This window comes from Nannobrachium achirus (genome assembly GCF_963921795.1).
Source record: "Nannobrachium achirus genome assembly, chromosome: 15".
Lineage (NCBI taxonomy): Eukaryota > Metazoa > Chordata > Actinopteri > Myctophiformes > Myctophidae > Nannobrachium > Nannobrachium achirus.
The window spans coordinates 5,132,066-5,153,455 of NC_137822.1; the positions used below are offsets into that span (position 1 = coordinate 5,132,066).

General features: G+C 40.3%; 3 protein-coding genes across 4 annotated transcripts in view; 2 read left to right on the top strand and 1 right to left on the bottom strand.

The window, feature by feature from the left end:
- Positions 1-294: 294 nt before the first annotated feature.
- Positions 295-4,298, top strand: LOC308299538 (kelch-like protein 21). Its single transcript, XM_080743337.1, has 5 exons — positions 295-399; positions 1,036-1,236; positions 2,166-2,318; positions 3,570-3,735; positions 3,830-4,298. Exons 1-5 carry the CDS (start codon positions 315-317, stop codon positions 4,005-4,007), a joined length of 783 nt encoding a protein of 260 aa, XP_080599463.1. The 5' UTR covers positions 295-314; the 3' UTR covers positions 4,008-4,298.
- A 3,866-nt stretch (positions 4,299-8,164) lies between these two features.
- Positions 8,165-9,769, bottom strand: LOC308299165 (DDB1- and CUL4-associated factor 15-like; the record flags this gene model as incomplete). Its single annotated transcript, XM_080742883.1, has 1 exon — positions 8,165-9,769. One exon carries the CDS (start codon positions 9,767-9,769, stop codon positions 8,165-8,167), a length of 1,605 nt encoding a protein of 534 aa, XP_080599009.1.
- A 382-nt stretch (positions 9,770-10,151) lies between these two features.
- LOC308299535 (kelch-like protein 24) overlaps positions 10,152-21,390 on the top strand; it is a 28,564-nt gene continuing 17,325 nt past the window's right edge. The window contains exons 1-6 of one of the 2 annotated variants that reach the window (XM_080743332.1): positions 10,152-10,264; positions 15,626-15,908; positions 16,505-16,639; positions 17,634-17,825; positions 18,501-18,644; positions 19,545-19,713. In XM_080743332.1, coding sequence (XP_080599458.1) covers positions 15,651-15,908; positions 16,505-16,639; positions 17,634-17,825; positions 18,501-18,644; positions 19,545-19,713 — 898 coding nt within the window. In that variant the 5' untranslated portion in view covers positions 10,152-10,264; positions 15,626-15,650. Of the gene's footprint in view, positions 10,265-10,868; positions 10,993-15,625; positions 15,909-16,504; positions 16,640-17,633; positions 17,826-18,500; positions 18,645-19,544; positions 19,714-21,390 lie in introns of those variants that run through there. The other variant, XM_080743333.1, reaches the window with a different exon arrangement.

A 21,390-nucleotide genomic window follows, 5' to 3' on the forward strand; every position in this document is an offset into this window, starting at 1 on the left:
TGAAGCTTTATTATTCCAGCACCTGAAGTCATTTAATCAGTCCTTCTCCAATAGACCATATTCACATGGCGGCCATTGTGTCATTAAGTTAATGAAATTCTCCAAGGCATGGAGGCATTTTTCATGCCCATCTGGTATCGGAGAAGACCTTTCAAGTTGTTCATGCATATTGTCATGTACCTTGAGCTCTCTCAACATCTTTATTTCTTTATCAATAATGACATATTAACTTATTGTTTTAATTCTGCTCTTCTCCCACCATAGACTCTGCTTTGTATTTAGCTAGAGGAGAATCCTATGATGGTTCAACCAGTATGTGGCGCTATGATCCTTCCCATGATGACTCCTGGTTGAAGATGGCTCCTATGAATTATGCAGAAATTGAAGAGAGTGATTACAGTAAGTCTATCAGTACGTCTGTCTTCCGTTCATAATGACTCACAATACCATATAGAAAATAAAATAAAGCATTATAACATGATTATAATGTCTTGCAACTATGAGAATGAATATAGGAAGAGTCATTGTAACATGGTTTATAATTGCATTTTGAGTACTTGGGAGGGCTTACAACTGTAATACATTGTTATATGCATATCACAATGCATTTATTACCTGGCCTGTCATTATAGAATACTTTATAATGTGTTATCATTATTGTTATAAAGCATTATGAATATTTATGAGTGCTATAATTATACAGTGTTATAAGTAGTGTATAATGCATTACAAGTCTGTTTATAATGCATTATAGACATGGTATGCATAGCAATTGTTACCAGATTGGTCAATTAATTCTGTTACTAACAACGGTTACACTAAATAACATACTAAAAATTTAGGAAAACCTGATTTGTTCTGGAAAGGCATCTTTTTCAAGAATCTTGAAGATCTTTGGTGAATTCCCTTTTGGAAGGGGGTTAATGACATGTAGATAATGAGATGCATGTATCAAATGTCATTCTTGTATTCCAGCCAAATAACAGGATTTTGACCCAGTCTTGTTTTCCTTTCACAATCCCACATGGTCCATAGGCCTGGCGGTGCTGGATGGCTATGTGTATGCAGTGAGTCACTACAGAGAAGTGGGTGCCGACAGGCCTCAGATGTATGGGGACCATTATGCCGCCGACATCAACACCTGGCAGCTCATAAAAGCTCCTGACTCCATGTGTGCCTGTAACCACTCTGATGCCCCTGTTGTGGTGGCACTAGACGGACTGCTCTATTTTATTGGTATGGAAGATGTTTATATACTCCTGCAGTCACCAACGTGTTTCAGCCCAAGGACCCCCTAGCTGCCTGAGAGAGAGATGAAGCAGGATCCCCTACTACTGTACATGTTGTATATAATTGTGTTGCAGATTAAGCTTTTTCATAGAGTTCATACACTGTAGCAGTGTAACTGCATAAACTTGTTTGACAGCACTATCATCTGTACTATATTGGATTCATGTGTATATTTTCAGACATTTAACACCTGGTGTGCCTAACACGTTCCCAGACGTTTTAACGATTCCCCCGCGAAGTACAGCGTCCCCGTGACAGAGTATACGAGCGGAGTGGAGCGCGAGCGGCGCGGGGAGCGGAGTGGGCCGTTTTTGACGTGAGCGAGCGACTTTTCAAACGGGTCTGAGCGGCTTTGGAGCGAGGATTTTCCTCCGCTCCTTGGAGCGCAGACCCTTGTGTTTTTTACACAAGGGTTTAGATTGTAATTAAAGAATATAAAAGATGAGTGTTTATTATTTCATTTACTTGTTTCTATTGTTTTAGAGATTCTTATTTCAGTGGTTGGGGGCATGCTTACAAGTGGCTAAATATGTCATTTTACACAGAATAAGCCAGCCCATTCCCAAGATACAACGCAACCTTTCATGGTTGGATGTGACTTATGGGGGCTATAAGTGTTACTGTAAATAGCAACAAAGAAACTGCTGGCTTATTGTGTCTAAAAAGACATATTTAGCCACTTGTACACATGCACATTTTAGCACGTGATGGTAAACGCGATAAAACAATAGAATAAATGAAAACATTTTAACACCCACTTTTTCTTTTCTCTAATTAAAATCTAAAATATGAACCCTTGTTGTAAAAAAACAAAGTTGTCCTTTAAGTGCAAATGTCCAGATTAACGTTTTGCCATGTGTCCTCCTGGGTCCTAGGTGTTACTGTTCTTCAGGAGAATGGTTTTGAAAGCCTGCCCCAGCTCTACAGTTACAACCCTACCACAACTGTATGGACAGAAGTAGCTCCTGTGCTTGTTATACGTGGTGGTTTAGCTGCCTGCGTTCTCAAAGGAAAAGTCTACATTGTGGGTATCGTACCTGTTTTAATGGCTCTTCTTAGTTCCATAATAGACCTTTGAACTTGACTAGTGTAGACCAGAGCCTTCTACCTACGGAGAGTTGCGTCACTCCCGTTCACTTCATGGGGCCAGGTCTTCTACGCACACATCTATTGGCGTATAGTGACAAACGGCGAACCGGAAGTTTACAAAATGCATTGAAGTCTATGAGGTGTAAAGTGACAATGAACCATGTGACCAGCGCTGTTTCTGACCCCGCAGTGGCAGGACTCTCTGATTAGACGGCTCTGGTTTAGGCTAGTTGTTCCCAAACTGGGGGTGGGTGGGGGGGGGGGGGGATGCCCTTGGTCACGGCTTGAAAAGTTTGGGAACCTTTATGTTTTAGGCACATGATATGGAGTCCACAAACCAGTGTTGCATTGCTGATTCAAATGTTTGGGGGTACGCGATTTTCATGAAGTCACGCATACGTCGCTTAAAGGGATATTTCACTTTCAAAATAACTTTTGGTCTTTTTATCGTCTAATCAGGCTTTTTTGAACACCCTGAACAGATTTTACTTTGCTTGATTCAATATTTAGATATTTGATGTAAATGTCATCAGGCCATTCAGGCCCAGGGCCTCTCCCCACACAACCATTGTAACTTCAAACTCCATTTTAACCCCCCCAAAAAAACACCCATTATCTTTTCTGGTTACTCATAATACCCTCCTAATACGTGAGCAAAAAAAAGGAAAAAAACACCCATTATCTTTTCTGGTGACTCATAATACCCTCCTAATACGTGAGCAGGCCATTCATTTATTTTTAATAATAATAATTAATTTATGTATTTAATTATTTCCATTTCCCCAAAGAATTATAAAAAATAAATGAAAGAAGTTATGGAAAAAACACGGCCTGCTCACGTATCAGGGATGTATTATGAGTCACTAGAAAAAATAATGGGTGTTTTTAATGTATCTGTCATAGTTAAAATTAAGTTTGAAGTTACAATGGGTGTGTATGGGGAGGCGTCCTGCAGGAGGAGGGCCTGGTAACATTTACATCAAATATCTAAATCAAATTAAAAACTGTTCAGGGTGTTCATAAAAGCCTGATTAGACAATAAAATGACCAAAAGTTATTTTGAAAGTGAAGTATCCCTTTAACACCTACTATACAAGTCGTGTGACAAAAAAAGATGGTCCGGCGTGACCGGACCAATACATCACTGCCACTAACAGTCACTATCCTGTTAATTCCTGTTTATTTGGCAGGTGGTGTGAATGACGATATAGAGCCAACGGATCAGGTGGACTGCTATGATCCAGAGACCAACCAGTGGACCATGTGTTCCCCCATGAAAGTGCCACGCACCATTCCTGGCGTAGCTGTGGTGGACGGAATGATCTACATACTGGGAGGATGGGATGACTGCTGCAGGTAAGAGGCTGCTGCTTCATGAAATCCTGGGAAAAGTTGGCTGCTTGTTCACATCAAACTTTTGACTTTTTACTATTTGTCTCTCTTCATGTAGGCCTCCGCCTCCTCACCGCACCATCGAACGTTACCGTGAAGACACAGACTCATGGGAAATTGTGGGGGAGATGCCCTCTTCTCGCATTTGTTTCAGCTGTGTGTCTCTCTGGCTAAGGAAGGAGGCAGACATCATTTGTGAACTGAGAGAAAGATGGTTCAGAACCACTGAAGGATGATGGTGGCACAGGGAGCGGTGTCAGTCTATTATTCACGTTGAATAATCCCAGTATTAATGAGAGGGCACATGTTGTGACGGTTTTTGTTTTTCTCCTTCTGTAAAAGTGTCTATATCTCACAAACTGTAAGGTTGGTTACCGAATTCAGCAAATGGTTACAAAGGCTGCCCATATTGACATTCTTCTCTTCACAAAAACCTGTTTTTATCAACCCCTTTAATGTCTTTGTTGAGTTGACATAACTGAAGAACAAAATGTATTTAATTGTCCTATTGGCACTTTCAAAACAAGCCTATTTGGGGCCTATTTGTTTCAGACATGTTATTGTTACCCAGGCCTATAGCTTTACAGTTCTTTAATTTGACTCTTAACTTTATCTTAGAACAAGTCTCTCGTCGTTGCCAAAAAGGTAATTGTTCCTGTCATATGCCAATGTTTTGCAAGGATTTAACATGCAGCCTTTTTCCTCCGACATCGAAGTGTAGCGTGTTCGAGGTCGGACTGGATCTTAAATACAAAATACACACACACACACACACACAGCCTCACCTTTTAAGTTTAGCACACAATTTCATCTGAGCAAACCTGCTGTTTTGCATTGTGATACACTTTGATAGTTTTGAGATATGAAGATTTAGATATTTGTTTTGAGGCTTTTTGTTTTATTTTTGTACTGCATTACAATACTGCAGAGTCAACCAAGAGCTGGAGTGAGTCATTTCTACATAATAGAAAGGTTAAGAAAAACTGCTTTGTAAAATGATTACTGTTTGAAGATAGATATTATGTTACGAGGAAGCAATAAACAATCATCTAAACTGAACTCAAAAATATTTGTTACATTCAATAAGACAGGCATGTATAAAAAGATTTGTTTTTATTTCCAAGTGCGAATATTGCCATGCCATGTTATCATTTTGTAAATCAGCAGCATTGATCTTTGGGAGGAACCCTGGGAGTTTAAATGGGATGTAAGTTCCTGGTCGTTGAATAGAAATGCCTGTCGTTTGCAAAATAAAAAATATTTTGATTAATGACTCCATTATGTCTTTACAGTGAGCTCTAACCTAAACATTGATACTACGAACCTTGAAATCATCAGAAAAAATAAAGGGTTATTCAATATCATTTGATTTGCAAGCGGTGCACAGAAATATATTACATTTCAAATATATGATCAACAAAAAATGTTTGCACTAGACTTCCTGCCATGCAAACAAAAGAAGACGGAAGACAAGAAGGAATGCTTGAACACTAACACAAAGGGAATATATGCACAGAGGGTTTGGTAGATGCAAAAATGTAGTTATTTAATGATTTAATAGTGGTACCATAAATAGTGTAAAGGTACCAACGGACGTATGTTTAGGTAAAAGCCCTTGACATTCTGCCATGCAGAATAAATACACACCTATTTATGGGGACAACATAGTCAGGATGGATCATATTGATACAGGGCTCAGAACATACACAGATCAGAGAGACCTATGAAACAAATTTGATATAATATTGTTGCTGTGGGGTGGAAAGAAAACATTTATGTACCAAAAAAACTTTAAAAAGATTTTAGAACAGTGGCAATAGCTGACAAGCTCACAACGCGTCTTGTAGATTTGCCATTTTCACTACATTACTGTTCAGTCTTTACTCATATGATGAAGTAGTAAGGCATTAATTTACAACCCCCCCCCCCCCACCCAAGCAAGCCAGACAGCAACAATATAATCTAGTTAAATAAAATTACTAATCACTAGAAATAGCATAATCCATTTTACACATTTACAATTGACAGTGTATTGTCTTGTCTCTGTAAACAAAAACAGTGAACAACAAATCATTAAAAATGACACTGGAGAGCCATCTGCTGGTTCAATCATGCAATAGCAAGTACACCTTCTCCCACATGATATTAGGCTGTGAAGATTTTAAACAGTCAGGGGAATGGATATTAATAAATCCCTTACCAAGAAATGTCTTCAGCAATGTGTTTGTAAAGGTGTCTAGTAACACATATAACAAAGTTTGAAATTCAATATCCCTAGGCCTAGGGGAACTTTTGACAGCTGCTGAAAGTTGGGATCCCATTCACTTACTATACAGTGTACGATAGGCTAGCAGGGGACCTTTTTGAAATGAATTGCCATGTTTTCATTTGCTTGTTAGTCAATGTGTCATATCAACAACAAGTTTAATTATGTCACCACGTCAAAATAAAATATTTCCAACTGATTTTGATTGTCCATAAGCTATACCTATACAAGATTCTAGGTTTTTCTCCATCCTCTTTTGCGGATATTTATTTTTGAGGATGTAATGGTCATTAAACTAACCCAGAGCAATAACCCTAGTATCTCTCATATAGACATAATTTAATTGACTTTACTTTTCTGGGAATATTTAATAAATAAAGAAACTCTCACACACTTCTGCTAGTGATCACCCTCCCTGTGCCAATGTTGGCACCTGTGCCTAAGGTTGCCTACCCCCAAGAAATCTGCTTACATGAGAGAGGTCTAACTAAGGCTTTTTCATTATTCTGAATCCATTTGGAAGGGAATATCTTCAGAAATAGTCATATCCTGGAATAAATTCCTTACCAAAAAATGTCTTCACCAATGTGTTTGTAAAGGTGTCTAGTAATACACCCCACAAAGACTGAAATTCAGTTTCCCTTAGAGAATCCGTGACAGCTGCTGAAAGTTGGGGTCCCATTAAATTAACTATACAGGATAAAACGCACCAAAATCAATATACTTTATGTAACATGTGAGGGGTCAAACTAGGGTTTTTTCATGATTCTGAATCCATTGCAAGCTTTCGTTTTTGCACAAAAAACATTCCTTGGTCAAAAAACTGCCCGACAAAACTATGGTTTAGTGATCATCACTTTTCAGTTTTGTGGGAGCCACCTTGACCCCAAGGAATGTTTTTTTTGTGCAAAACTAATGCTTGCAATGGATTCAGAATAATGAAAAACCCCTAGTTTGACCCCTTCACATACTACTTAAAGCATATTTATTTTGGTGTGTTTGATCCGGTATAGTTAATTTAATGGGACCCCAACTTTCAGCAGCTGTCAAGGATTCTCCTAGGGAAACTGAATTTCAGTCTTTGTGTTACTAGACACCTTTACAAACACATTTTTTGGTAAGGAATTTATTCCAGGACATTCTAAGATATTCCCTTCCTAATTGCAAGCATTTGTTTTGCAAGAAAAACACTCCTTGGGCTTAAAAAATGGTTTAGTGATGACATGGACTAGTGTCTTAAAAAAAAAGAGTTTGGACAGTGCTCAGTGTAAAGACATAATGGAGACATTTTTATTTTGCAAACGGCAGGCATTTCTTAACAAAGAATTTACATCCCATTTTAAACTCCCAGTTCCTTCCAGATTAATGCTGCTGACTCAGTTGAGGAAAATGTTTTACATCAGTTTCAAGAAACGATAACATGGCAATTAGCCCTATTCACGGCCTGCCCACTCTGCAAATTTCTCAGCAACTTCCTGGTGCTGACGTCAGTTTAGAAGGGTAAAATAACACAGAAATCACTGGACTTAAGCCAACAAATCATTATTTCGAACGGTAAAGTAAATTATAATGCTTTGTGCCTTTTACTATCTTGTGTTCTTGATCATGCTAGCTGTATTTTAGCTGTACTTTACTATTCGAAAATTGCATTGAATTTGCGATTTCTGTGCTATGGGCTTTTAGCAGGGTTTTACCCTTCAAAACGTGACTTCAGCACCAGGAAGTTGCTGAGTGGGCGGGCCGTGAATAGGGCTAATACCCACACTTGGAAATAATAAATCTTTTCATATATACCTGCCTGAATGAATGGAACAAAAACGTTTTTTTTTTGTATTCAGTTTAGTTGCTTGTTTATTGCTTCCTTGTAACATATCTTATCTTCACACAGTAATCATTTTACAGAGCAGTGTTTCTTAACATGTCTAATATGTATTTAAAGAAAACAAAACTAAAACAAAAAGCCATCTAAATCTTCATATCTCAAAAGTGTCTATCAAAATCAGAAACAGCAGGTTTGCTCAGATTAAGTTGTGCGCTCAACATAAAAGATGAGGCTATGTGTGCGTTTTGTATTTTTATTCAAAAAGAAAAAAATCTATTTGTGACCAATACGACAGTCGGACAGTGTCATATTGTTGTCACCCAGGTGCATCGCTCATTGTCTGCCAACACTGTGTTGGACAGATCATCATCTACATTCAGGAGGACATTGACGCGGTGAGAGCTGCTCTCTGGAACAGAACACTCCATCACTGTGTCCACACAGGACTTCCTGTGAGAACTGACAGGGAGAGGGTCACCAAGACCATAGTGACGATTGTTGTCAGGGACAGGGACCTGTTTTGTGAGGTCACTGACCCCAATGACACTGCACAGCCCTGTGCTGAGGTCCCAGCTGACCCTCATGTTGCGCTCCTCACTTTCCCAATACAGGCCAACGCCGATCAAAACTGTGTCGGTCTCTGGACACACTTCCATCATGACAAAGTCAAATTTGTAGTCCCGGGGATCATCATGGAGAAACACAGAGAGAACACGGCCAACATCCAGCTCCATCTCCTCCACACACAAGCTCTGGCCATCACATGGACCACCGGGGAGCAACATCTGTTCCCTCCCCTTCAAATCTGTAGCATGTAAAGTGCCTTTATATTTATCTCTTTGTCTCTCTGCCCCTGGCTGTGGGAGGTAGTAATGGAGGCGTTTATAGTTGATGTAGCTGGGCTTACTGAGATCTGCCTCTTGAGACGAGGATGAGGGCAGGTTTGATGAGGATGGGGAGGACGAGGCAGGGGACCCGGTGGATGGATGTCTGTCTTCAGCAGATCCCTGAGGTAGCATGGAAGGAGGAGAAGAGGGTTGACCTGATGGAGGAGCTGCTCTTTTGGTGTAGAGCATCTGACAGGACTGGCTCTGCTCACCTGCTGGACACAGGTAGAAGGCACAGGCCACCAAATGTCTGATTTCTTTCAGCAGGATGACCTTGTCCTTTTTCAGCTGCAAGGCAGGCTGGAAGGGGAAGGGATTGTCCACTTCACACTCACCGTGGAGCGCAAAGCCGTGTTCTAGGCATCTGACACCACTACCTGAGTGTGTGGTCATGGCTGAGCAGAGAGAGCAGGGTTTGGCTGGAGGGTTGGGAGCAATGGTGACGAACCAGTTGCACCAGACATCATTCTCCAGGCTAATCATGAGCTGATCTGTGCTGGTGGTCTGTGCATCAAAGCCAAAGATGGCAATGTTGGAGTCATCGTTGGGCCACTCACACACATGAAGATTCTGGAGGTCAAATTCTTCAGCATCCTGATTTGCAAAGAGTTTCACCTGTTGGACCAGTTTGAGCTTACTGTGCAGGTTAAACTCCCACCAATACAGAGTGTAGTTGTAGCCCGACAAAGGTCGTTCTTCTCTGGCCTGTTGACGCGGTCGGAGTAGTTCTGGATCATCCGTTTCTGATTCTGGTTCTGATTCCACGTAAGGCACATCTACTTTGGTGTAGGACAGAATGTATCGGCCACTTTTGATGAAGCCAAGAAAAACGTGTCCTTCATCACAGATGTCTTCCAAAGGGACGCGCACAAGAGGCGAGAGTTTACTGAAACTGCTTTGAGAAAACTGTCCTGAAACCTTCCCATGTGTGACCAGCTTGACGACGTTGTCTTGTTTGTGTTTTCTAACTTTTCTTTGCCTTTTCTGCGTTTTCTTCTTCTTAGATTTCGATCTGGGCGCCATGTTGCTAATAACGTCAGCTGACACAACAACAGTTGAGTTCCTTTGCTCTCACGTGACGAACGACATCAAATAGCTTTCCACAGCACGTGGAAAACCTGGTTTCTCTTTACGGCTCAGTGCTCTGATCCGGTGCAGAGCCCCGCCTACTGTATCCGGTCATTTGCACGCTCATAACACACACGCACATATGCTGTTTTCATATCCGCTCTAGACCGGATCTGATCCATAACCACAGTCTTGTGTTTTCCTTTGGTCAATGACCACGCCTCCGAGACCTTCGAGGAGATTCATTGGGTAGCTCTTCAGTGATAGCACCGCCCACCCTGGGTCCACAGCCAATGGGTTTAGTAGGAGCAGCTACCCCGGAAATATTCTCGGTGCTAAAAGCTTATTTTCTTTTAAAACGTTCATAATTAGAATATCAAAGCTGGCCGTGACTTAATGTGAGAAATAAAGGAGCTCGTTATCCTTCAAGAATCTCTGCTGTAGTATAAGGTAAACAAAACAATACAGTTATTTGTAACACTTTAGAGGAAGAACAGAGATAGGAGGATTGTTACTTTAACTGTTTTTTTCTTGTTGTTTTAACAAAGTCATAGAGACTGTACGCAATGTAAGAGACCTTCATTAACATTATTTCGAGAACTTCTAGGAGTGGCTGAAATCCTTGCTGGACACATGGAGGGTGGATAAAGTCAGACCTAGTAAAGGCATGAAGACAATCTTGTACTGAGAAAAGCCTGCATTTGCACAATGCACAGCTATTAATTTGTCACTACAGTGCTCAAAATAAACTGTACTAAAAAAAGAAAATACTTTGTAGCCTATACTGTGCTTAAAAGGGGAAAACTTTGTAACTTTGCTAAAGAGAAAAACGTACTGAGAAACTATTAATTTGTCACTACTGTGCTCAAAATAAAAACTTACTGACTGATTATCAGTTAAATTGTTATAGTTTGGATATGGCTTTGGGCATATTATGTTGTGTAATTGTAATGGATCAGTAGTAGTATTGGCTCAGGCCAGCTTTTTCAGCCTCCGCCTCTTTCAGGATATGAACAGGAAGCCGGGGGCGGGGGCAGGAATAACGTGAATTATATGATCGGTGCTGCAGCTGAAAGGTTATTTTAAAACACCCAAGATTAAAATATCAAAGCTTTTCCTGCCTTAATGTGAGACAAAGAAGCTCGTTATCCTACAATAATCTCCATTGTTTCTACAAGGTGAGCAAAACAATACAGTTTACTTTAGAAGCAGAACAGAGGGAGGAGGATTGTTGTCAACTAGTCATAGAGACTAGACTATACGGTTATATATGAGAGATAATGAGACCGTAATAAGCATCGTTTTATTCTGTAGAACAGCTTCACTTTGTCTCAAGCCAAGGAAGCTCATGAGTTAATTGTTATTCCAAGTTTGATGTTCAAACACGACAATAAATGCGATCTTATCTCTTAAATATCCACACATGGATGTGGGAAAACACTTTGTAAAGGTGTGAAAGCAGTCCTTGATTTGTGAAAATGCAGAAGAATAACGAAGCAAAAGAAAATAACTATTTTATACAGAGCGTTTCAGGCAAAAATCGTGCACTTTATGAAAGAAGCATGACATTTGGCACACATTTAGAACATGCCATATGGAACATTTTTGACTACAGGGGCATCGCAGATTTGTCTTGGGAAACTTGTGGGAGCCAATCAAAGTTGGGCTCGCATAGACTTAACTATAGAGTAAAATAATACAAAAAATAAATATGCTTTAAGTAGCATGTGAGGGGTCAAACTAGGTGTTTTTTGGGATTCTGAATCCAATGCATGCAGTTGTTTTGCACGAAAAACATTCCTTTCCAAGAAACGTCCGCCACAAAACTGAAAAGTAATGACTCATCACTAAATCATAGTTTTATTGCCAAATTATGGGTCAGTTTTTAGCTCAAGGAATGTTTTTCCTGCAAAACAACACAGGGATCTTCATCATGAATTTAGGCCATGGCTACACACGGAGCTGGATATTTCATATATCCAGGTTTTTCAGATATCCACATAGAAAAATATCTAGGTCCACACGGAGCTGGATATTTCATATATCCCGGTTTTTCAGATATCCACATAGAAAAATATCTAGGTCCACACGACAAAGATATCTAGGTCTAACAAGCACAAACACAGTAAAGTCTTCAGAGATATCCGAAAAATATCCAGATTCACGGCCAAAATATCCAGCTTTGTGTGGCTGCAAGCCCCAACAGCACCAAAAAATGTCTAGATTCACAAATATCCAGCTCCGTGTAGCCATGGGAGACACCCTTTCAATGTAGACAGAAATGATGCCGTCTTAGAGTGGCTCAATAGGATCTGTGCATGATTGTAGTTCCCTTTTCCAGAAAGTAGCACTTGCATGTCATGTTCCGGGTCAATTTGTCTTTTTATTATTCTTTATATATATATATATATATATATATATATATATAGATATATATATATATATATATATATATATATATATATATATATATATATATATATATATATACTAGGTCCTTACCCGTCCTCCTTACCCGTTACCCTTTGAAATAGTTAATATAAAAAATAAAATAAAAAATAGATAGGCTAAAATGTCATGCATTGTTTCACCAATCAAGAGTTCAATCAAGGGTTAGGGTTAATCAATTATCTGCTCTTCCCCTTCTTCTCTTCAACCTCCCTCTTCTTCCCCATCTCTTCCTTGGTGTGCCCCTTCTTGGGAGGAGGAGATGCTCTTGAAGTTTAATATTTTTCCATCACCGGATACATCATCATCTCCCCTTTCTTGGAAGCAGGAGATGCTCCTGGACTTTAGTTTTTCACCATCTTTATAGTTTGCTTAGAGCCATGTGTGTTTGCATAACCTCCAGTATGTGTGAGGTGATTTCATTCATATCCTCCAGTGGACTAATGCTGAACACCACCACAGACCGGATGTCCTGGGGGTCCCCTCCTCTACTTCTTCCTTTCCTCCTCCTCTTCTTCTCTTCCCTCCTCTTTTCCCTCCTCTGACATCACTAATGACATCACTGATGAAATCACTGGTTTTCTAACTATTATATGACATCACTGATTACATCACTGATGACATCACTGGGTTTCTAACTATTATGACATCATTGATGACATCACTGATGACATCATTGGGTTATAACCATTATATGACATCATTCATGACATCACTGATGGTATCACTGGTTTTCCATCTATTATATGACATCACTGATGACATCACCGATGACATCACTGATGACATCATCAATGACATCACTGGATGACATTTCCTTGTGGGGACTGCCCCATAGGTCGAACTCCTGTTGGGTCGAACAGCGTCGGCAGGTTAGATAAACACCCGCAAGCGTCGGCAGGTTAGATAATCACCCGCGTCACGGTTACTGAGGTCAGGTTTAGGGTTAGGCATAGTTTTACTGAGGTTAGGATTAGGGTTTGGGTTAGTTTGGTGGTTGATCCAAAGGGTGTTCAACCTAATGACATGTTACCTTCCTCGTTTATAGTATGACATCACTAATGACATCACTGGGTTTCTAACTATTATATGACATCATTGGTGACATCTTATATTATATGATATCACTATCATCGATGACATCACTGATGACATCATTGATCACATCACTGACTGTAAACTATTTCTGTCATTATATGACATTACTGATGACATTACTGATGACATCACTGATGACATCACTGGGTTTCTAACTATTATATGACATCATTGATGACAATACTGATGACATCATTGGGTTATAACCATTAGTGACATCATCGATGACATCACTGATGACATCACTGGTTTTCTAACTATTATATGACATCACTGATGACATCACTGGGTTTAACTATTATATGACATTACTGATGACATCACTGATGACATCACTGGGTTTCTAACTAATATATGACATCATTGATGACAACACTGATGACATCATTGGGTTATAACCATTAGTGACATCATCGATGACATCACTGATGACATCACTGGTTTTCTAACTATATGACATCACTGATGACATCACTGGGTTTCCAACTATTATATGACATCATTAATGACATCACTGATGACATCATTGGGAACCATTATATGACATCATCGATGACATCACTGCCCCATAGGTCGAACTCCCGTTGGGTTGAACGGGGTCGGCAGGTTAGATAAACACCCGCGAGCGCCGGCAGGTTAGATAATCACCCGCGTCACGGTTACTGAGGTCAGGTTTAGGGTTAGGGTTAGAGTTAGGCATAGTTTTACTGAGGTTAGGATTAGGGTTTGGGTTAGAGTTTGGTGGTCGATCCAAAGGGTATTCGACCTAATAACATGTTACCTTCCTCGTTTATAGTATGACATCACTAAAGATATCACTGGGTTTCTAACTATTATATGACATCATTGATGACATCACTGATGACATCACTGGATATTATATGACATCACTATCATCGATGACATCACTGATGACATCATTGGCTTATAACCATTATTGACATCATTGATGACATCACTGATGACATCACTGGTTTTCTAACTATTATATGACATCATTGATGACATCACTGGGTTTCTAACTATTATATGACATCATTGATGACATCACTGATGACATCATTGGGTTTATAACCATTATATGACATCATCGATGACATCACTGATGGCATCACTGGTTTTCCATCTATTATATGACATCACTGATGACATCACTGTTGACATCACTGATGACATCACTGGGTTTCTAACTATTATATGACGATGGCATTACTGATGACATCACTGATGACATCACTGGATATTATATGACATCACTGATGACATCATCGATGACATCACTGATGACGTCATCGGTGACATCATCACTGATGACGTCATCGATGACATCACTGATGGCATCACTGGTTTTCCATCTATTATATGACATCACTGATGACATCAGTGATGACATCACTGATGACATCACTGTTGACATCACTGGGTTTCTAACTATTATATGACGATGGCATTACTGATGACATCACTGATGACATCACTGGATATTATATGGCATCACTGATGACATCATCGATGACATCACTGATGACGTCATCGGTGACGTCATCACTGATGACGTCATCGATGACATCACTGGATGGGACGGACGGACGGACGGACGGACGGACGTACGGACGGACGGACGGACATTTGCTCGTTTATAGTATGATATATATATATATATATATATATATATATATATGTATGATGTAGTTTGTAGTAATTCCAACTAATTCCTCTCCACACACATTTCTGTGTGTCACTGCTATTGTATCCTACTGACTCACCTGCCAGTGAGGAGCCCCCACCAGGAGGACATAGAGCCTTCGTCCTACTCCTCCCACCGCCCAGCCCAGACCATAGGATGCAATGACCACTATCACCCTCCCTCTCGGCCCGGCCTCCCACCCCTGAACACAGGCCTATTGTGTTCGCATAGACGCCAGACCAAGCCGGATGCACCGCGGGGGATTCCGGTTCAGATCCTCATAGCTTCATTTGATTAAAAAGCTGTTCCATTGGTGTTGCAGATTTGAACTGGAAAACACAAAACACCATAATAATGTGTTTCCCGTTCAAATCTGCAGAGGAGCAAATCAAAAGAAGCTCTGAGAAACTGACATCGGACCAAGAAACATGAATGCCACCTTCTGGAAAAGTGAACTATGTTCATGCACACGGTCTGTTATATGAAGATATGGTTGAAAATGGGTGAAGTGCTTGTATAAAGCCAATTGTGTAAATAATATGTACATTTAATCTGATCATTTATTCCTTCTCCTATAGGCTGCTCTAGCAAAGGGAGACAGACATGGCTGGAATGATTCCAGTGGATGCCACGTTCCCCTCCTGCCCTATGGATGTTCAGGAGGATGACACCAGTGTAGCGCTGTCCTCACTGGACAGTGACAACTTTATGTTTGTGGAGAACACACTTCCCAACAAGATCTTAGAGGGCCTGAACAACCGACGGCTCAGAAATGAGTTTTGCGATGTGATTCTGTGCTGTGGGGGACAGGAGTTCTCCTGTCATCGTAATGTACTAGCCTCCTTTAGCCCTTACTTTGAGGTAAACACACATCCTCAATGTTGCTTGTCAACATTAATTTGTCCCGGCGTTCTTAAGTAAATGTCATTCCTCTTTGGCTTTAACCCATTTAGACCTGGTGCCACCTATACGTTGTTATATGAAGTCGGGAGCCACCTCTGTGTCTCATTAGTGTTTGCCATACATATAGCAACAACATTTATTAAAACATTTTTGAATAAGAATTTGAAGGTTTTCAGAAACATTAGGCAATATTTTAGAAGGTGTTTTTAGATTACCAAAGTCCTGACGTCACTCATTCATCCCCTGGGTATTACAATAGTCAGTCACTCATATTTGTCTGTTTTGGTCGAAAATTTGGTACATTTCACAGCGTTTCTTGCCATCAGTTGATGCTCCATATGAGTCAAACTGCCGTGCTAATTTGTTTATTTTTGGAACACCGTTCTCAATATGGTTTGATATTAAACACGTCTAAGGGAATGCCGAATGTGGATAAAAAAAAAACGCAGGTAGGATGTGTTAGTGTAAATATATATTTTTTTATTTTTGACACAGTGTAAATAAGACATGCCTGAACAATGAGCACTCAAAACCAACCTTTTCAACCTGCACAGGCAATGTTTACAACAGAGTGGATGGAGTCCCAGCAGATAAGAGTAGCCATCAATGGAGTAGAACCTCAGATGATTGGCATGATGGTGAACTATGCCTACACTTCAAAGGTGCTCATCTCCACAGCAAACGTGCAGGTGATGTACTATCATCATAAAACCTATTCATTCTCTCCATTTTGGACCTGCATCTGTGCTTGATGGAGGTGATCTGATAGTGATACCAGTATCTGAAAAGTTGCAGATACTGCCCAAAATGCTGGTCTCAGTTCCGGTGTGTATAGCAGTCTATTCCATTCCGATGCCACGTCATTTATAGTAACTAATGACTAACGTGTAGCTGCACGTGAACAATTATGATTGGATTTTCCTTTATGAACACCTTGGTCATTGGTTCTCAAAACCTTACATTTCAAGGACCCCCATAACGGTGAGAGTGTACAACAATAAATAGAACCAAATGAACCTGTAAGGTCAGAGTTGGACAGACATGCAAAGCTCCATTTGGAACCCCGTCAAGAGCCCCTGGACCCAACTTTAAGAACCACTGTCCTATATTTTTACACACTGGTTTAGAATCGGTACTCGCTATCGGGAAGGAAAAAGTGGAATCGCTACTAGGGCTGCAACGATGAATCGATTAATTGTAATCGAATCAATTATTCAATTAGTTGCCAACTAATTTAGTAATCGTAATCGAATTGACAACTAATCACTGGAATGTGTATTAATATTGTGCAGAAATATAGAACAAAGAATATGACTTGAATATTTATTTTCAAATTACCTATTTGAAAAGAGTACTGTTACCTTTTAGCCTGACAAATGTGTAGCTATTCTTTAATCAGAATGCAGTTGGAAAAGGGTATTTACAATTTATTTGTATTTTTGGTATCAACCTAATCGGTAGCTGAGCAAAATGTAATAAATTATCTTTAATGTCTTTTTTTGTTAGTTAAAACATGTTTAAAAGAACCTCAAATCAAAGGTAATAGCTAAATAAGTGCCATAATCCGATTAATCGTTTAATTAATCGCCCGATTAATCGATTATGAAAATAATGGTTAGTTGCAGCCCTAATCGTTACATCTCTGGTGCTTAAAAACATATGTATTATGTTTATTTGTTCTAGGCCCTGCTAGAAGCAGCAAACTTGATGAATGTCGTGGCTGTTCAGGAGGCCTGCTGTCATTACATGGAGCGCCACATGGACGAGAAGAACTGCGTAGGAATTCACTGCTTTGCTGACGCCCACTCCTGTAAAAGGTTGCAGAAACAGAGCATGGATTACATTCTGTTTCACTTCAACGTTGTCTACCAGCAGGTCAGAGGCAATATATAATTCCACACCATTGAAATGTCTGCTGTAATGTGCCATGGATCTCTTTAGAGAAACATGGTGTAAACCAGGGGTCTTCAACGTTTTCAGTCCAAGGACACAACGCCTCGTGCTGCGAGGTGTTGTGAGCTTGTAGAACTGCTACTCTTGGCTAAAGTTCTCAGAATATGGACATTAGGGTTCAAGCGGTTAATATAAAAAAGGAGATAAAAAAGGTTTCTATCACATAAAGATTTGGAGGACCCCCTGTAGTAACTCTGAAGACCCCATAGGGGTCCCGGACCCCCTGTTGAAGACCCCTGGTGTAAACAAATGTGTAAAAACAACTCATTCTGATGATGTATGCTGAAATAAGAGAATTTATGTGTCATGAATGTTGATATAAAACTACAACCCTGCAGCTTCTGTCAACAAATCAAGTTGAGACTTTCAGTGATTCATTCAGTGGCTCGCGGTCACAGCAACAAGCAACTCTTGCTATTTTAATATCTAGAGTTGCAGTTGTTGAATATATATTTTTGCATAAAGGCGCTATATACAGTAATTCCACCATTTAACATTTTACCAGCGCACTGCAAGGAGAAAAGGTTAGTTCAGGAAGTATGGGAGCATGGTCATACATTTGTCAACTAGTCGTCTGTATTTTCCTTCTGCCCCCAGGAAGAGTTTCTCTCTCTCTCTGTGGACAAACTGACAGAGATCTTGTCCAAGGATGATCTCCGTGTATCCAAGGAGGAGATGGTGTTTGAGGCTGCCTTGGTGTGGTTCAACAAGTGTCCTACTCGCTGGCAGAGCTTTGAAAAGGTCAGCGATCTCTCTCTCTCTCTCTCTCTCTCTCTCTCTCTCTCTCTCTCTCTCTCTCTCTCTCTCTCTCTCTCTCTTTCAACTGGTTTTCTGCATAGACCATGTAGTCCAGTAAAAATAAAGCTGAGGTTGGAAAAAATTGTGTTATTTATTTTTTCAACTGATTCTGACAGGAAATTAGGTCTACTAGCCAGGATAAAAAATCTACCATAATCTGCTCACTGCAAATACCCACAGTGGCCAAATCAAGTTCGGCTCCCATCGACTTTCTATACAGGAGGAAAATACCCAGAAAAAAAATATGCTTTAAGTAGGATGTGAGGGGTCTAACTAGGGGTTTGTCATGATGCTGAATCCATTGCAAGCATTTGTTTTGAACAAAAAACATTCATTGGCCCCAGAAAACGCCCACAAAACTGATGAAAAGTGATGACTCATCACTTTTCAACACTAAACCATCATTTTCTGGGGCCATTTTTAGCCCAAGGAATGTTTTTTGTGCAAAACAAATGCTTGCAATGGATTCAGCATCATGACAAACCCCTAGTTAGACACCTCACATCCTACTTAAAGCAGATTCTTTTCTGGGTATTTTCCTCCTGTATAGAAAGTCGATGGGAGCCCAACTTAATTTGGCCACTGTGGGTATTTGCAGTGAGCAGATTATGGTAGATTTTTTATCCTGGCTAGTAGACCTAATTTCCTTTCAGAATCAGTTGAGAAACTAAATAACACAATTTCTTCCAACCCGGGTGGACTTTTTTCCTAGAATTACTAGACTAATGGTTGGAGAATTCAAAGCAAACTCAAATGGATGGAGATTTGAAGGTAATGTTTAATGTTGTTCAGCCCATATCCAGTTGGACTAGTACATAACTAGTGTTCTATCTGTTTTTGAAGGTACTAGAACATGTCCGTCTGCCTTTCATCAGCCCCTCCTTCCTCCATGATGTGATTGAGTCTCTGGATGTGGTGAAACAATCCCAGGGCTGTCAGAGGCTCCTCTCTGAGGCCAAGAACCAGGATCTGCTGCCCTACAGTCATAGAGCTCAACCACGCAGTGGCCCAGGTACCCTGCCTCAGTGCCTCACACAGTGCATGCATGTTGCAACTAGTGTTGCCCGATCACGTGATCGGATCGGCCGCCGATATGGCCGTTTTTATAAGATCGGAGATCGGGGAAAAAAAATCGGAAAAAAATAAAGTTGTTTTTTTTTTTTTTTTTTTTTTCAAACAAATATTTTCTGGGACTACTGAAAGTTACAGGTAAGGTGAATGCGATATGAAATGTAAGCTTACCATAATCACAGTAATCCTTAATCATTTTCAATCATATTCAAGGGCTTTTGGAGAAATGAGACAGACAGAGCACTGCAGAGGGAAGGTGATTGTGTCAGACTCTGTGTACAGCTGGCAGCTGATGCCAATAAGTAGTAATTGGCCCCTTGCTAATGGATCAAAGGAAGGCAATTATGTCTCTCTGCACTGTCAACTAGCTCAGTGGTTCTCAACCTGTGGGTCGGGACCCCCAGGGGGGTCCTCAAATTATTTTGGGGGGGTCCCCAGATGATTAACTTAATGTGCAACATTGTTTTCTCTCTCAACAGTAAACAAATCAACATAAAGTTTAAGTGTATAGAGGGTATCTGCACATTTCGAAAGTGAAAAATTAAGGACTTTTTAATACCTCTAAAATGACAAATTAAACATTGGCCAAATTGTCAAATATTAAAGCCAGAAATTGTGAAAATAGCCGATCTACATGCTCACAACTCCTCGCGTTGCGAGGCGTTGTGAGCATGTAGATCTGCTATTTTCACAATAGAACCGTGTTATACAAAATTGCAACTGAAGCCGGAAAACGACACATCCAGGGTTTTCTAGATGGGATTTCCAGTGCTGACAGAATATCCTCAAATGTGTAAACATACTAGGGCTGTCTTCGACTCGGGATTTATCAAGTCGACTCGAGTCACGGGGGTTAATCCGACGCGTCGACGAATCGTTTATGTGTAAAAAAAAAAAAAAGAAAAGTTGTGCTTTAATGACTGGAGAGGAGGCGCGACCACGACGCGAGTACCGGTACAACAGCTGTTGTAAACCACATATGATTTGTGGATTCTCTGCTTTGAAAACTGCCTGGTTGTAACGATTTTATGCCTCTCCAAGGCTAAAGGAACAGGGCTAAAGCGCTAGCATGCTAACGATTTAGCCCCGTTCCTTCAGGAGGAAAAACAACACCAAAGTAGGCTAAAGGTAACAATAATGTAACATCACTGCGTCGATATATAATTTTGACGGCTCGACTCAAACAATTGGCGTCGATTCCGGGGGCTTAAAACGACGCGTCGATTCGTCGAATTTTTTAAGACAGGCCTAAAACATACCTGGCAATACAATGTGTATTTAAGTTTCTTTGGTGTGTTATTTTGAGTTTAGTTACAATAGCTATTCATGCAACATAATCATTCATTATGTTTGATTTAGATGTATGTGCCTTGATATGTAGTTTTAACTAGTAAGACACCTCAGGGTGACATGTGACCTCAGGGTGACATGCGACCTCGCCCTAAAGGGCGAGGTTGCGCCAATTCTTGGCCATCTGGCCAGTGATGTATATGGGACCAGTTACTACAGGGACTGCTAATTTGTGCTATCATAACATTTCAAATGCTCACACGTTGTTGTGACTAACTGGCCTCAAGCACTCACCTGGTGCAGTTTTTATTTTTTTCCCCCACCGTGG

Bases quoted from the DNA above. Each gene is read 5' to 3' on its own strand.
- LOC308299538 (XM_080743337.1), top strand. From the start codon at position 315: ATGTGGCGCTATGATCCTTCCCATGATGACTCCTGGTTGAAGATGGCT. The intron at 2,319-3,569 runs GTATCGTACCTG...TTTATTTGGCAG, and splicing joins AGGAAAAGTCTACATTGTGG to GTGGTGTGAATGACGATATA. The intron at 3,736-3,829 runs GTAAGAGGCTGC...CTCTTCATGTAG, and splicing joins GGATGGGATGACTGCTGCAG to GCCTCCGCCTCCTCACCGCA.